Here is a 13,561-nt window from a genome sequence, read left to right as displayed (position 1 = left end):
TTTTTAGTTAGCCATTTCGGCAGCTCTGGAGTCGTCGTCTGTGATATACAAGTAATAAAGTTCTATTCTAAATGATGACAATACTTCTTTCTTTCCACTTCTGTGCCATAAGTACCCCAGTATCCTCGCCCTCCTCATCATCATCTGCACTCTGTGCCTCGAAGGATCCTACTCGGTAATATTCACCCTCTTTCTCCGCCGGATACACCATCAATCCGTACAAGTTTCTGATATCACTGCGTCCATATAAGCAGCTAGAGAATGCCATAACCAGAATCTTATCTGCGAGATGGCTTGGAGTCTCAGCGTTATCAACGTCCCAGTTCCAGTTGATACCGCAAGCGACCTGACTGCTATACTCGGGCGTAATCAACATCTCCTTAATAAGTTCCTCGTCATCTCCGTCGTGAAGTGCTGCAATTTCCGTCAAAGATGCCATTTTGGTAGTAACAGCCAAACAGCCCCGGCTTACTTGACCAAACAGGTTTTCTCCTACTTTATCGGTGGTGATGTCAATATATTTGCACTCATACTCCCAATCTCCACCGCTAAGCTCCAAAGTCTCGCGGTCCACTGACGAGAAGTTCGAGTCCCAACGGACTCCGCCTCTATGCCCAGGCCAAGACCACGTAGGTCCTATAGCAGAGTGTCTGGTCCTCAATGACTCGATGTACCTCACGAGCCCGCCCTTGTCACGATTGTTTCTCTCACGAAGATTTCTCTCAAAGATTAGATCTTTGTAAATATCCTCAACCCATAGACCTGCAGCATATTCACTCCCTGTCGCTTGAGCAACTTGTTTTGCAACACCTGCCACTGCAGCTAAACGATCAGACTCGAAGCTGATGTCCTTGCTTGAGATATCTTCCACGCAGGCTCGAAAAAAGGCGAATGGCTGTGCATCTTGATATCGTTTGCTGTGGTATTCTCCTATGCCTTTTTGGACATACATTGTTGTTTTTGTGGCGCCGTTCTCGCAGAGTAAATTCTCTGGACACCGATAAAAGACGAACGTCGGGGAGAAAATAACGAGTCGGGGTGAAAAGTTGACTTCCTGCCATACCCAAGCCCGAGTATACCATTTCGAATCTGTAAACTCGTGGCTGAAAATGACGGAGGTTGTGTCCTTATTATATTCAACGTATGGAAGAATACAGTATTCTCGACTCTCCTTTTGGAACACTGCATTTGAGGTGACGGGGGTCTTGACACGAATGCCAGGGTGCAGCTGTCGTTGACCCAGAAAGCCTTCCCGGCAACCCTTGGAGGAGGACGGGCAAATCGTAATATATGCGTTGCGAAAGATGTCAGTCATCTTCTGGCTTTCAATGTCCCAGTCCGCGACATCAGCCTTTCCCTGTAGAATACAGAGTGCATCAACCCATAAGTAACGTATCCCCAACGCCTCACAAGTTGTGATAGCATCGCGAACAACGGGAGACATGGTGTCGATACTAAAGCCGCTAATTCTCTCAGATAAATTGGCGGAATTTGTCTTAGGTTGATACGCTGCGTCGTCTGCATTTCCCCAACAGTAGCTCAGCGCTGCATATTTGACTCTTGGCAACTTCTCCGTCTGCACGAGCTTGATGCGTCCTTTGGTTTGATAATCCGACATATCGAGAAGTCGCGAGGGAGTAGAGCCAGAAGGCTCCCATGGATGACAGGTCGATGCACACTGGTCAATGGACTTTCTCATGAAGTTCAGTGTTTGTTCAGACAGAACTTCTGTAGGAGGAGGGCGCAGAAACGGCATATCATCTACCCCTCTGTTAGTATATCCTCAATTCATGAAGAAAAGGGCATGCATACCATCATGAGAGCAGGGCAAGAACTGTGCATGCGCCAGCACCGTGGACCAGTCCACGTACCCTTCCGATTCGCCATATATCCTTATGGAGTAATAGAAAACCTTCCTCGGCTTCTCTTGAATCGATGTCGCGAACCTTGTCAGCAAGCCAGTAATACGCCCCTTGTATTCGGTTGAAAGAGACCGGGAAGCAAAGGTGTCTCGAATCAACTTGCATAATCCACAGCCGGAATCTGCAAGGCCTGGTAGTTCTGGCCAAGTGTCTTGAAATCGGTACAGCTCTTTGTCCATATCGTATGGGCGGTAACCTTTGTTGTTGATGGGGTTATGGTCCAGCAACAAGTCGATATCGAGAACTCGTGAGCAGTTCGTGCATAACTGCGAGATAGGAGGTGGGAACATGGCAAACCGATTTGGACGATATGAAACGACTGTGTAGGTTTACCGATAGGGTCATAGAGTCAGATCTATTCTTCATACCCTTTTCCTATCTACAAACAATGAATCTGACATTTTTGAAAGGAGGTCAGCGCCCCCTCTTTAATCCCTGTACGGGACGGGTGAATATACACTCCGGGCATCGTGAAGGAACTCATACCAAGAGTCTCACTGCAACGTCAAGATTCGGCCGTATTGTGTTCAAGTCCTAATATCTTTCAAACTCACCGGCTGCTGCTGATATAAAAACCGAACAGAATCCGAAACCATTCATCTCAGTAATTTGTTACTTCAGTTAGGGACTTCTTACTTGACGAAAAACACTATACTCATACACTATCTCGAGTTGAGTCGTGTAGCAGCAGGTGTAGACTACTTCAAGATCAGTCTCGACCTAGTATCTGCACACGGTCTCACCCCGACCGATGAGAACTCAGGCACGAAGCTGAACGTCTTGATCTCGAACTAACACCTTAATTGATTCATGAGATAAAGGGTCCAGATATCAATATAAATGCACTAAGCTTGGGCCGGTGTTTAATGAACGCCGGGATTGCGGGGTAACATTAGGATGAGGGAAGACTATAAGTGACCCGGCCTAGTCTATCGCCGTGGTCCGCCGCCTGTCTTGACACTTATTCTAACATGGGTGTTATCTTAAATAAAGTTAAAATGCATTATTACGTAGTATAATAGCGGTCATCTGTTAAATTTCAAGATAGATATAGGAGAGAGCAGGAGGAAACAGGAACATCGCGGTTCAAATGGCTTTGATCTAAGAGATCTGACCCAATGAGCTGACTTTGGTGGTGAAGACACTAATGGGGGGACTCCACATCCCGATTGCTTCATGGCCATGAGGGGCCGAGTAGCCAATGGGTTACAGTTGTTCAACCCCGCAAAGACTTCCGGAGTTCCCATTATTTAAGAGAGAGCCGTATAGATAGCAAATGCATCTTCTGTTTTCGTACCTGAGTATAAACTGTACATATCGACAGCCTAGCTATAATACTTGAATCCCATTCTTATCTTTCTCAACTAAAATCTTCCAGCTCATCGCGATGAGCGGCTTGTCCCATCAAGTTTCGGGCTTCTCTCGGGGGCCTCTCGTCGCTGTGCTCTCACTATCGTTATGTCTGCTTTATCTATCAATTAAAGTCAGTCACCGTATCTCCGTTAGTATCACTATCTGACCAACAGCTTCACAGATTATCGGTCGCTTACTCTTCAATCCTCTTCGACATATCCCCGGACCATCCTCTACCAAGCTCACTGGAGCAGCAGTATGGCTGAGTGCCATACAAGGCCGCCGCGTTTACGTATGTACATCTTCAAACATCCTCTTCAAGCATGTTCTGATATAAAACCCGAAATACAGAAGCTGGAGGAACTCCACATGAAGTACGGTTCTATTGTACGAACTGGCCCGAATGAGGTCTCCATCAGCGACTGGAGACACCTGCGCACCATCTACTTGAATACCAAGGGAATGATTAAAAACCCAGACTTCTATGAATCTGCTACCTTTGTGGGTAAAGACAATATTTTCCAAATGATGTGAGTCTAGTTCTTTCTTCTGTCACCTTTTTATGGTTTCTCTACTTGCAGGGCCCGTCATCTGACTCAGCATGATAGAAACACTCAGCAACATGCTGCACGAAGAAAAATGAGCAGTCCTCCCTATTCGCTGCAATCAGTTGCACTCCTGGACCCGTTGATACAGGGCAATGCCAAACGTCTCGCGCAACGCCTCAGAAGCGGTACATCATCTCCCGTCGATGCCTATACACTGTGCGGTCTCTTCAGCTTCGAGGTCATATGTCAAGCTGGCTTCGCAAAAGACTTCTCCAACGATGCCGACGGCGCAGCTGCCCTGAAACTACTCCAGGCAATGGATGGAAGCGCACTCACTTTGCTCTTTGATGGCGCCCTTCCTTTTGTAGCCAGGTTTGATATCGGTACCAAATTGCCGGGTGTCATCGGTGACTCATACCGTAAACGAGATTATTGGCGGGAGAAGTCATATGAGATGGTCGATCACTTTCTAGAGAAGAGTTCCTCTGATGAGAGGTACTTGCTTACGCCATTGGCTACTGGGGTCGATGGCTACTTGGGACGCAAACTTACCCATGAAGAGCTTGTTGAGGAGGCTATGGGCTATATGTTTGCTGGCTCGGGTACTACATCGTCTACTTTGACATACTTGCTGTACGAGATCTCAAAGCTGGAGAATGCGGCTGTTCAGGAGCGTCTGCGTACGGAAGTACTTGCGATACCCGAAGATGATATCGTGGCTATCAGAAACAACGCCTACATCAATGCAATCATCAAAGAAACTTTCCGCGCTCATCCAACGATTATCTCGACCATTCCCCGACTGCTTACCGAGCCTTTGACACTAGACAAGTACACTCTGCCGCCCGGCACCGTTATCGGAATGCAGAACTGGCTTCACCACCATGATCCGTCAGTGTTCCCAGACCCAGAGAGATTCATACCGGAGCGATGGCTCGCCGAAACCCCGGAGATGAAGTCTGCTCTCACACCGTTTAGCCTTGGTAAGAGAAATTGTATCGGACAGAATCTTGCGTGGCAAGAACTTTATTGGGCTGTAAGCGAGGTCATGCGCTCGGGTCTGAGGTTTAGGGTTGGAGAAGAAATGAAGGTTTGGGAGATGGAGATGGAGGATCGGTTTAATATAGCTCCGCGTGGTAGAAGGCTCATGCTCGCTATTTCGCCCGTCAATTAGGTAGCGCGCCAGCGTGGGTTATTGTAGGAAATTTTGGGAGGATGAATGGACTGCCAAAGGAAGTGATAATAATTTATTGCAGAGCTTAAGATCAGATCGAGTCATCGCGAAAAATGCATACTGCATTATCATTCTTATGCTCCTCGCCATAAGCTTAAGACGAGTCTTATTGATACTCGATTCAAGATAAATATTATACAGGCCGTGTATTCCAATCATTCCTTTTGAACTCCAAATACCCAATGATACAAATAAAATATTTGGTACAGTCTCCGAGTCGCATTATTTTCCGCGTCAGGTATCATATCACTTCCCCCAATATAATCATTCTCTCCATTCTATTCTTTTCATTACGCCTTCTGCTTCGACACTGCCCTGTATCGACTAGGAAGACCAACAGTACTCCTTTCCGCTGGTGGAATAGACTGCGCATAACCCCCATAAGCCGGCAACGCAGGCTTCACCGCCGGCGCCGCACTACCACTCGTTCCAGGTCTTTGCGGAATGCTGGCCCACGAATTATTGGACTTGTGCTGCGCGCCAAACGTCATGGTCTGTATAAACTGCATCTGGTCTTGGATGCCCTGGGGTATTTGCTGATGTATTTGACCAGAAGGTGTTTGCGGCCTCGATAATTGCTGTGGCATTGGCGCTCCATACGGTGGCGGCATGTACGGCGATGCACTCGTCAAAGCAAACGGGTTCTGTGGTGCTTGAAAGCTAGCACTTGGTGTTCCCCGTCGCGATGCTTTAGCGCGCTCCTCATTCGCAATAACACTGATCAACCCGCCCGTGAACATGGGCTTCTTCGTCTGAAATGGATCTTGAAACGGGTCTTGGAAAGGATCTTGAGGAAGATTTGTTGCAAAGGATGGCAATCGCAGATGTGAACCATTATCGGGCTTTCCTTGCGCCGAACCAGGTCTCATCATGTGTTGTTGCGCGGATGCCCGGAGATTGGGGTTTGATCGAACGCCTGCTAAGCGAGACATGCGATCACGTTGACTTCTAGCCTGCAGCATCGCCAGCGGGACATCATCGTCGCTGTCATCGTCGGGGATATTCATCCATGGACCTTGTATCGATGGAATTCGGGAGTGTTCTATTGATGGCGGTCCTTCGGTTGTTTTCATCATTTGTTGTCGGTACCCAGCGAGGTGAGCTTCTTGACGTTTTCTCTGATCGTTTTGCTTCTTTGGCTTGCCATCGTCGTCGGAATCGTAGTTAATGTTTTCCTCTTCGTCTTCGCTGTTCTCTTCTTCTTTTCGCTTTCGGTAGGCTTCTTGTGTCATGACACTGCCTGTTGGGGAAGTGCGTCCTGGCATTTTGGCGGGTAGTGGTGTTTGGAGAAGAAATGTACAGGATATGGTGGTTTAAAAAAAAAAAGGTGTTTGCGGGGTATTACAAGGTCACCGCGGGTTGAAGAAAAGAATAACAGAGAAGCAGTATATTTTGAAGCGTTGTTGTCCTTTTTGTACATATTTCGTAACGGTCATGTCATAGAACTGCCGGGGCTTTGCTAGTCAACGGGGCTCATCCCTGTTTAGAATCAGGTACTAGCCCCCGTAGCTAACGTCAGATTGATGACCAAAGCGGGTATGGCTCCCTCCCCTCCCAATAATTCATGGTCCAAAGCCGCAAACAGAAACTTGTGGCTGGCTGCGTGTTTAAATAATTTCTGCAGAAGCAACGTTTCTCCCAACAGAACTTTGCCTCACTTCTTCGTGTTTGCATACGTGATCTATCTCTGCTTTGGCTGGACAGTCGGAATGTCCGGGTTTCGCTTAGCGCTTTGATGACATGCGTTTTTATGCTTCGGAGAGACCGTTACATAGCGCGCATTGAGGCTTAACTGGCCCGTTCCCCCCTATTTTTTTCGTCCCAATTCTTGGGACTTTGATAGGGGTCAGCCAAGGCTCGGATAATTTTAGAAACACTGGCCGTTTTGGGCAGAGTTCTCAATTTGGTGATATTTTTCTTCGCTCTGTTTTGTTCCGTGCATCAGCGCAAATTTAAGCATGCGTATTTTATCCTCTCTCATCTCGATACTAAAGTTCCAATCCAACAGAGTTTTTACTTGTAAAGCTTATTGAGGAGAGAGTTCAGTTTCTCGTAAATGGACCAGGGGAAGTTAGGCCCAGAACTTGCAGCTCAAAAATCCGCGGGGCAAAACCTCGTATAGATAAAATCGGCCCAAAATATTTTCCGCTAATCAATTGGTGAGCCCTGCCCGCGATGGGGCCTCGGCTGTTATTTTAAGGCTGGAATGACAAAGCAGAAATTCTCCTTTTCTATGCCAAGCTTTCTATTTATATCATCATCCATTAGTGAACGGAGAGATCTATTTTGAACTCGCTTCATCTTGTTTTCCCATTAAAATGCCTGCAATAAATCTATCTTTATCATTGAGATTTCGACAACTCCATTTACAGTGGTATTCTTGCTTCGGTATAACTGCCGATCGCAACATGGTGGAGGGTGAAATGACATGCTTCTCCAGAATTACTGATAAGAGCTTATCCTTATCGCGATAGCGTCAAAATACCCTACCCTGTAGAAAGAGAATTTGCCTCTTTTCTGCACGTTGATCAGCTATCACAGCTGCGCCTCTTTCTCCTGTGCGTATTATATACTTTCTGATTTCTTATATTCAAATATTATTTCAGAAAATTGGATCGTGCTAGTGATCAACCCCTCGCCCTAAGTAAAGAAGAAGTGGTTACCAATCCACAAAGATTAAACAGCTAGAATGAACCCATATCAAGCATACAAACTTACTTACCCTCTACGAGATTGAGCAGTCACATCAACCATTGACACCATGCACAAGACTAAAGAGGTTGATCTGTGCTTTTCTCGTGGCTTAGAGAAGTTTCAGGGCTTATTAATCGATCGCTGAGCGATGGCGATGTGAAGGATGACATCGTGTGCTCGGCCCGCAGCGGCACGGCATTTAGTCTCCAGTAGCTCAATCAGCAGAGTCCAAATCAGGCAATAATCTGTCTGGTAACATGAGCTGAAGTCGATCTTTTCTGCATCCGTCTTCTCGGACAGTGTTCAACTCGATTTTCTTTTCACTCGCTGCATTATAACTCGTCATTTAAAGCATAACGAGCTGCCTGCCGGATTGAACTTTCTTCAGTGACGACTCTGTCGACGCGATGTATCGTAGATAAGCTCTTTATTGTCTCAATTGGTTCGATTGACTTCACTGCCCTCGATGATCGTCACCATTCTGAATGTCTTAGCTCAGCCCCGCCATAGCTAGTCCGAAACGACAAGTGACAGAAAGTAAAGCTAAACACTCAATTGGGAACATTATCATCGAGATACTGAGGTGCCTAGTCTTCAATGGTCCAGACTTGCATGTGAGACAGCATTAGGGGCCCTGAATGAGCAGGTTTTACGCGCGCCTTGATCGAGCGATACCCAGCATGCAATCGATCATCGGCTCGCATCATTTGAGTCTAGGCCAACTATGGCACGGATGACTTTTACTTATGGGGAGCTGAGCCGCCAATTCTTCCGCGAGCGGTAGCCATAATCGATCTTCCAAGCTACTCAATTATCTCGAAACAGTTACTACTCCAACCATGACATCTCAATCGATCACCAAGCTTCCACCGGAATGGGGCCTCGTTCCGCCTAACCCAGATCCGGATTCAGTCCTCCCCGGAGATGCCATTGAGAAAGAACTGGACCGAATTGAAATGCCTTCTCTCGATGTTCCCATCAGTCGCATCACAGGATCAACACCTCTTGCCTTTCGCCCTGATGTTGAGCTGCCAGAACTATCCGAGATCGACTCCGAGACCGATGAGCAGCCTGGCACCCCACCCGATGCTGGTGCCAGCTTCGCAGGCTGGAACAAAACCATCAAGTCTGATAGTCCTCCTCTCCAGCGAGCTACAGTTATCGGAGGCGCTGTCGTGCGCAATCTATGTCTTGTCATCCCAGATGAGAACATGAATGGCTTCGCCGACCTTCCCGTCCAGCCTATTCGAGCAAGCAAGGGACAACCAGCTCAATTGATTGCCAAGATCTTAGATGATGAGACCGAAGAGCCCCCAATGCCTCTACTTATTCTTCCCGACGAACGTCAAGGCGGCTCGGATATCAAGGGTGTTGAATCTGCTGCGACGAATCTGCCCACGGCTTGGAGCTCCTCACTTTCCAGCTTCCAGAAGTCGACTTCGGGACCCATTCCTTGGACCTTGTCCGCCTTCAAGGCGGGGGGCTCGGAACCCACAGGGCTCGAGGAGAAGAAGGATGAAGAAAACAACAAGGAGAAGCTTGGGGGGTCTAAGATGGACGAGTTTGTCTTGTCTGGAGACATTGATGACTTTTGGGGAATAAAGGGCTTGACAGCCAAGTTATACAAGTACAAAGGTAAGCGCTTACATCCATATCGATCGCACTTTGCTCTTGCACTTATTGTGTGAATTCCATGTTGAACGGAGAAATCTGATTCGTGATCAGGACCCGAAAAGGATGCCGTTGATGTGCCCGAGGAACCGGAAGACAAAGAGGATAAGAGCCAAGACAAGACCGAAGAACCGAGTGGGAAAATTGTGCCCTTGTCTGCCGAACCAGACATTAAACCGTCAAATGACAAGGATGATAAAGAGGAAGAGGAGGACGATAAGGATGAACCTGCCAGAGAGAAGATCAAGCTTAATACAGAGAGCTTCAGCCTCAACAGCCATCCTTTGGGAACACTGTTCCCCTTCATCAACGACATCAAGAGCCGGCGACGGGGCTGGAAGCGAGAATGAGGAGAGAGATGACGATGAAGAAAGTTCAGACGACAAACCGAAGGGGAAGAAGTCTTGGTTCTTTGGTTTTGCCTTCTTCGGCAGCTTGGTGATCACCAAAGTTCCCTATGCGAACGTTCCGCTGGATGTGAACTACAGGGTTGCGAGAGACTTTGTTGCTGCGGAAGAGGAAGAGAAGAAGAAAAAGAAGGTCAAGAGAGGAAGCAGGTTCGGAATCCTCGGCGTGGTCGAAATCAACAAGGTCACCATCAAGGCCGGGCTTTACACAGAGCAGAAGAAGGATAAGGAAAAGAGGGAATGGCTAGCATTTGGTGCTATTGAGAATGTCAGGTTGAGAGAAATTTGGGATGCTATTCCAGAGGATAATTTTCTCAACCTCGAGTTGAAGAATATTGCACTTATCGCTTCCTCTCACGAGAGGAAGAAGGAAAAGAAAGATGAAGAGAAAGAAGATGGAGATGGTGATGAGAAGAAAGAGAAGACCGATGGTGATAAAGAGAAGGGTGATGAGGTGAGGCCCAAGGCGAGTACGAATAGGGTACCTGATGGCGAGGTCTGGATAAACAGCCTTGATGTACTCAACGTTGCTAAGGAGGAAATGCCTGACGGGGGCCCGAATGAGTAAGAGGGGGATGAGGACGAAGACAAGAAAGGAGAGGAAGAGGAAAAGGACGAGGAAGAGAAGGAGCCAGACAACTGGGATGTTCTGGGGACGGTTGATGCGTACAAATATCCGATTGTCAAACGTAAGTTCAGATGTGATACTATAAGTTTGGATTTAACATCATGATTAGGCCTACAGCTTATGCAACTATCCCCTCCTTCCCGCAACTTGAGGAATTCAACGGGAAGAAGTAGTTAGAAGGACTGACGCTCATCTTATCAATAACTTCGAACGGCAAGATCAGCGCTACTATTGATCTCCCCGAGTCCTTCAAAGTAAGTCTCCAAGCATGTCCACGCTGAGTCATACTGATATACTTTAGTTGAAACTTTCGGACACTGCATACCTCCGTCAATTCGGTACTACAATCGCCATCAAGTCATCTACAGGGCCAGAGTTGGACATTCACGTAACATTGACTTTGACGTTCAAGGACTCAGACCCCATTTCTGTGGAGGAAGTCATTGCTGGAACCTTCAAGAGTGCAAGAGGAGAATTGTAAGTTGGTTGACATGTCGTAATGATACAATACTAACGACTTGGTAGGAAAATGTCTGATGATTCCAAATGGGTCAACCCATTCAACCTGAATAAGAACCTGGTCTTTTCTCAACTCGGGTTCGGAACAGGCTTACATATGCGACTGTTCTCGTTACTGGACCAGAGTAAGTCCCCCGTTTACTGCTAGGCGAATGTCCTAACAAAACTTCAGTGAAATTGCTCTCCGTGGACAAGTCGATATTGGAAAGTATCGCGCGAAACTCGACATGGGTCTGCGCGTGACCAGCGCTGAAGCAGTCTTCCAGCTTGAGATGAACAAGATCGATGCTATGGAGATCATTCAGTTTGCTAGCGTTCTCATCGACAACCCAGAAATGCAGCGGATGAAAGGTGCGGAGGACAAACTGGTTTTCAAGGACCTCAAGTTGTATGTCTCATCTGGCGCAGAGTTCTTAGGTCGATATTACGACCGAGGTATTCAGGTGCAAGGTAAGAACTTTGAGCTATCGACAAACTCTAACCTTGATAGAACTGGAGGTAACGAGATGGAAATGGAAGAAGAGTTGCGAGTGGAACCTCAATCACGGTGGTATCTTGGACAAACCATATTGAGTACGTACTATCATTGCAGTAACGATAGTCGCATTCATTAACACTTGACCAGGCCATAAAGCTCACAGAAGCTACACTAGGTCTAGAGGAAGCACATGCCCGAAAAGCAATCGACGCAGAACTCCGACACGCTGGAGAAGCCATCATGAAACTACCAGCTTTCTGGCGCATCGAAGAAGCCATCAACGAAGCAGCCAGAAAGTTCGACCAATTTGGACGAGCACTTGATGGTCTCATCAATAGAGGACCCATGACCTGGATTGAGGAGATGTCCAAGGATGAAAAAGAAGATCTGAATCGTCAAATCAGACTTCTTGAAGAGTTGATGAGGAGGAGTCAAGAGCTCAAAGATGCCATGAAGGAAGCGAAGAGAGCTCTTGAAAAGACTGAGGAGAGACTTACGCCGAAGCAAAGAGGCTGCAAGGAAGAGAATTGCTGAAATCGAGGGTGAAATCAAGATGTTGCCTGCAAAACATGCATACTTGAACAAGAAGAAGGACTACGAAAGCATAGAGATACAAGTCAACGACCTCATCGCAACGCTGGATGATATTCAATAAATCGTACAAAAGGTGTCGCAGATGAACAAAGATATTCTGAATACTTTGAAGAAGGCCATTCTACGAGTCACCAAGATTATAGTCAAGGCTAGCAACAGGGCTTTTGTGGACGATAAGCCTTTGATATTTGAGATTCAGGCCGAGTGGCTGGATATACAAGGGACGTTCCATGTTGAGTGGGCGGCGAATCAGGATATATCGGTTCTTTACTCACAGGCTCTACATTTTCCATCTTCACCCTCAAACGCATCAGTCCCGAGTCTATTACGAGTTATACGACTCATGCGCCTGGACAAAAGGCGCTACAACGATTATTCCGAATACTGTTACTTCACCTGGAATGTGTGCTGTTACCTTCAAAGGCAAGCTATACCTTTTCCACCGTGGAGCTCCTCAGGGGGAACTGAGATACAATGCCTTTAACGGTCAGACATGGAGGGTGATACTGATATCCCCATTCCCAAGGTGAACGTGGGATTTACGGCTGTTGTATTTAACGACAAGATATATCTATTCTATCGTCTTAGATTTGGCTTAAGCTACTGAAGGTAAGTTACCTCCGATGGGAGTAATTGGGAGACGGGGCAAGGTCTTTCCCGAAATGGGAACTGGGGTGTAACGGTAGCGGTATATCAAAAGAAACTCTACCTGATGCATCGAGGACACGGGGTAGTTGACAGCACCAAGATTTGGTATCATGTTTTTGATGGTGAGCGTTGGATCTTGCTGTCCAAGCGAGCGGATCGATGCGTATACCGGGATGTGATGATGTCGACAGGGATATTTCTTCTGTTTCTTATAAGGATAAGATGTTTGTGTTTTACAAGAAGCGGGGAAGTTTGAATGTGTATAGGCATGTATTCGATTTGAATGGGTGGGTTGGAGAACAGGTGGAGGGGGTTCAGACTGTGGAAGGACTGGCTAGTATTGTTCATTAGGGCTTTGGCCATTGGCAGGTATAGATAGGCCACTCTACCACGAGCTCATCCTACTAGAAATTCTTTGAGTACCATTGTTCTCGTCAAGCTGCACAGAGTGATTACCTCCTCTAGATAGAACTATTTCCGTCCTCAAGCCTTAGGCAATGAATAAACCGACTAGACCATTAAAGTTGGCCCAGTCTTCAAACATCGAAGCTCCTCCATCGCCTGTCTGTAAGTGGTAATCGCCGAAGCAGTGGGTGAATAGATGTTGGTCGTCATCTTTAGCAAATACTACTGAGGCTTTTTTTTTTACTCGAGAACGACAGTGTCTTAGTAACCTGGTTGAAGGAGTGTTATTTGCTGGCATCGACGGATCGTGCCGCATTGCCGGTCAAAGCGCTATGTCGAAAGATTTACCGCATAAACCGGCACTTTCCTTCCGATATAGATTTCAAATCATGATTAAATGCAGCCAGCGCTTAGAGGAGTCAAAAGGCTTTGCTAATACAAGGAGAAATCGGTTGTCTCG

The 13,561-nt window shown here is 46.9% G+C and overlaps 4 protein-coding genes across 4 annotated transcripts; 2 read left to right on the top strand and 2 right to left on the bottom strand.

The window, feature by feature from the left end:
* Positions 1–67: 67 nt before the first annotated feature.
* On the bottom strand, positions 68–2,421 carry BKA55DRAFT_673355 (heterokaryon incompatibility protein-domain-containing protein; the record flags this gene model as incomplete). Its single annotated transcript, XM_046198025.1, has 3 exons — positions 2,409–2,421; positions 1,813–2,316; positions 68–1,761 (listed from the first exon to the last, which is right to left on the bottom strand). Exons 2-3 carry the CDS (start codon positions 2,210–2,212, stop codon positions 68–70), a joined length of 2,094 nt encoding a protein of 697 aa, XP_046051653.1. The 5' UTR covers positions 2,213–2,316; positions 2,409–2,421.
* An 888-nt stretch (positions 2,422–3,309) lies between these two features.
* BKA55DRAFT_536654 (cytochrome P450) lies at positions 3,310–4,997 on the top strand (the record flags this gene model as incomplete). The annotated part of the gene is made up of 4 exons (XM_046189851.1): positions 3,310–3,405; positions 3,457–3,567; positions 3,627–3,805; positions 3,884–4,997. 4 exons carry the CDS (start codon positions 3,310–3,312, stop codon positions 4,995–4,997), a joined length of 1,500 nt encoding a protein of 499 aa, XP_046051652.1.
* Positions 4,998–5,347: 350 nt separating this feature from the next.
* On the bottom strand, positions 5,348–6,322 carry BKA55DRAFT_506312 (uncharacterized protein; the record flags this gene model as incomplete). The annotated part of the gene is made up of 1 exon (XM_046187258.1): positions 5,348–6,322. The coding sequence occupies one exon, from the start codon at positions 6,320–6,322 to the stop codon at positions 5,348–5,350; it is 975 nt and encodes a 324-aa protein (XP_046051651.1).
* Positions 6,323–8,590: 2,268 nt separating this feature from the next.
* Positions 8,591–11,988, top strand: BKA55DRAFT_687235 (uncharacterized protein; the record flags this gene model as incomplete). Its single annotated transcript, XM_046199032.1, has 9 exons — positions 8,591–9,386; positions 9,477–9,717; positions 9,743–10,393; positions 10,567–10,626; positions 10,681–10,711; positions 10,759–10,934; positions 10,983–11,101; positions 11,172–11,549; positions 11,618–11,988. The coding sequence occupies 9 exons, from the start codon at positions 8,591–8,593 to the stop codon at positions 11,986–11,988; spliced, it is 2,823 nt and encodes a 940-aa protein (XP_046051650.1).
* Positions 11,989–13,561: the final 1,573 nt, after the last annotated feature.

Source organism: Fusarium redolens (assembly GCF_020744475.1).
Source record: "Fusarium redolens strain MPI-CAGE-AT-0023 chromosome Unknown BKA55scaffold_5, whole genome shotgun sequence".
Taxonomy (NCBI): Eukaryota; Fungi; Ascomycota; class Sordariomycetes; order Hypocreales; family Nectriaceae; genus Fusarium; species Fusarium redolens.
This window is presented reverse-complemented; position numbering and strand designations above follow the sequence as displayed.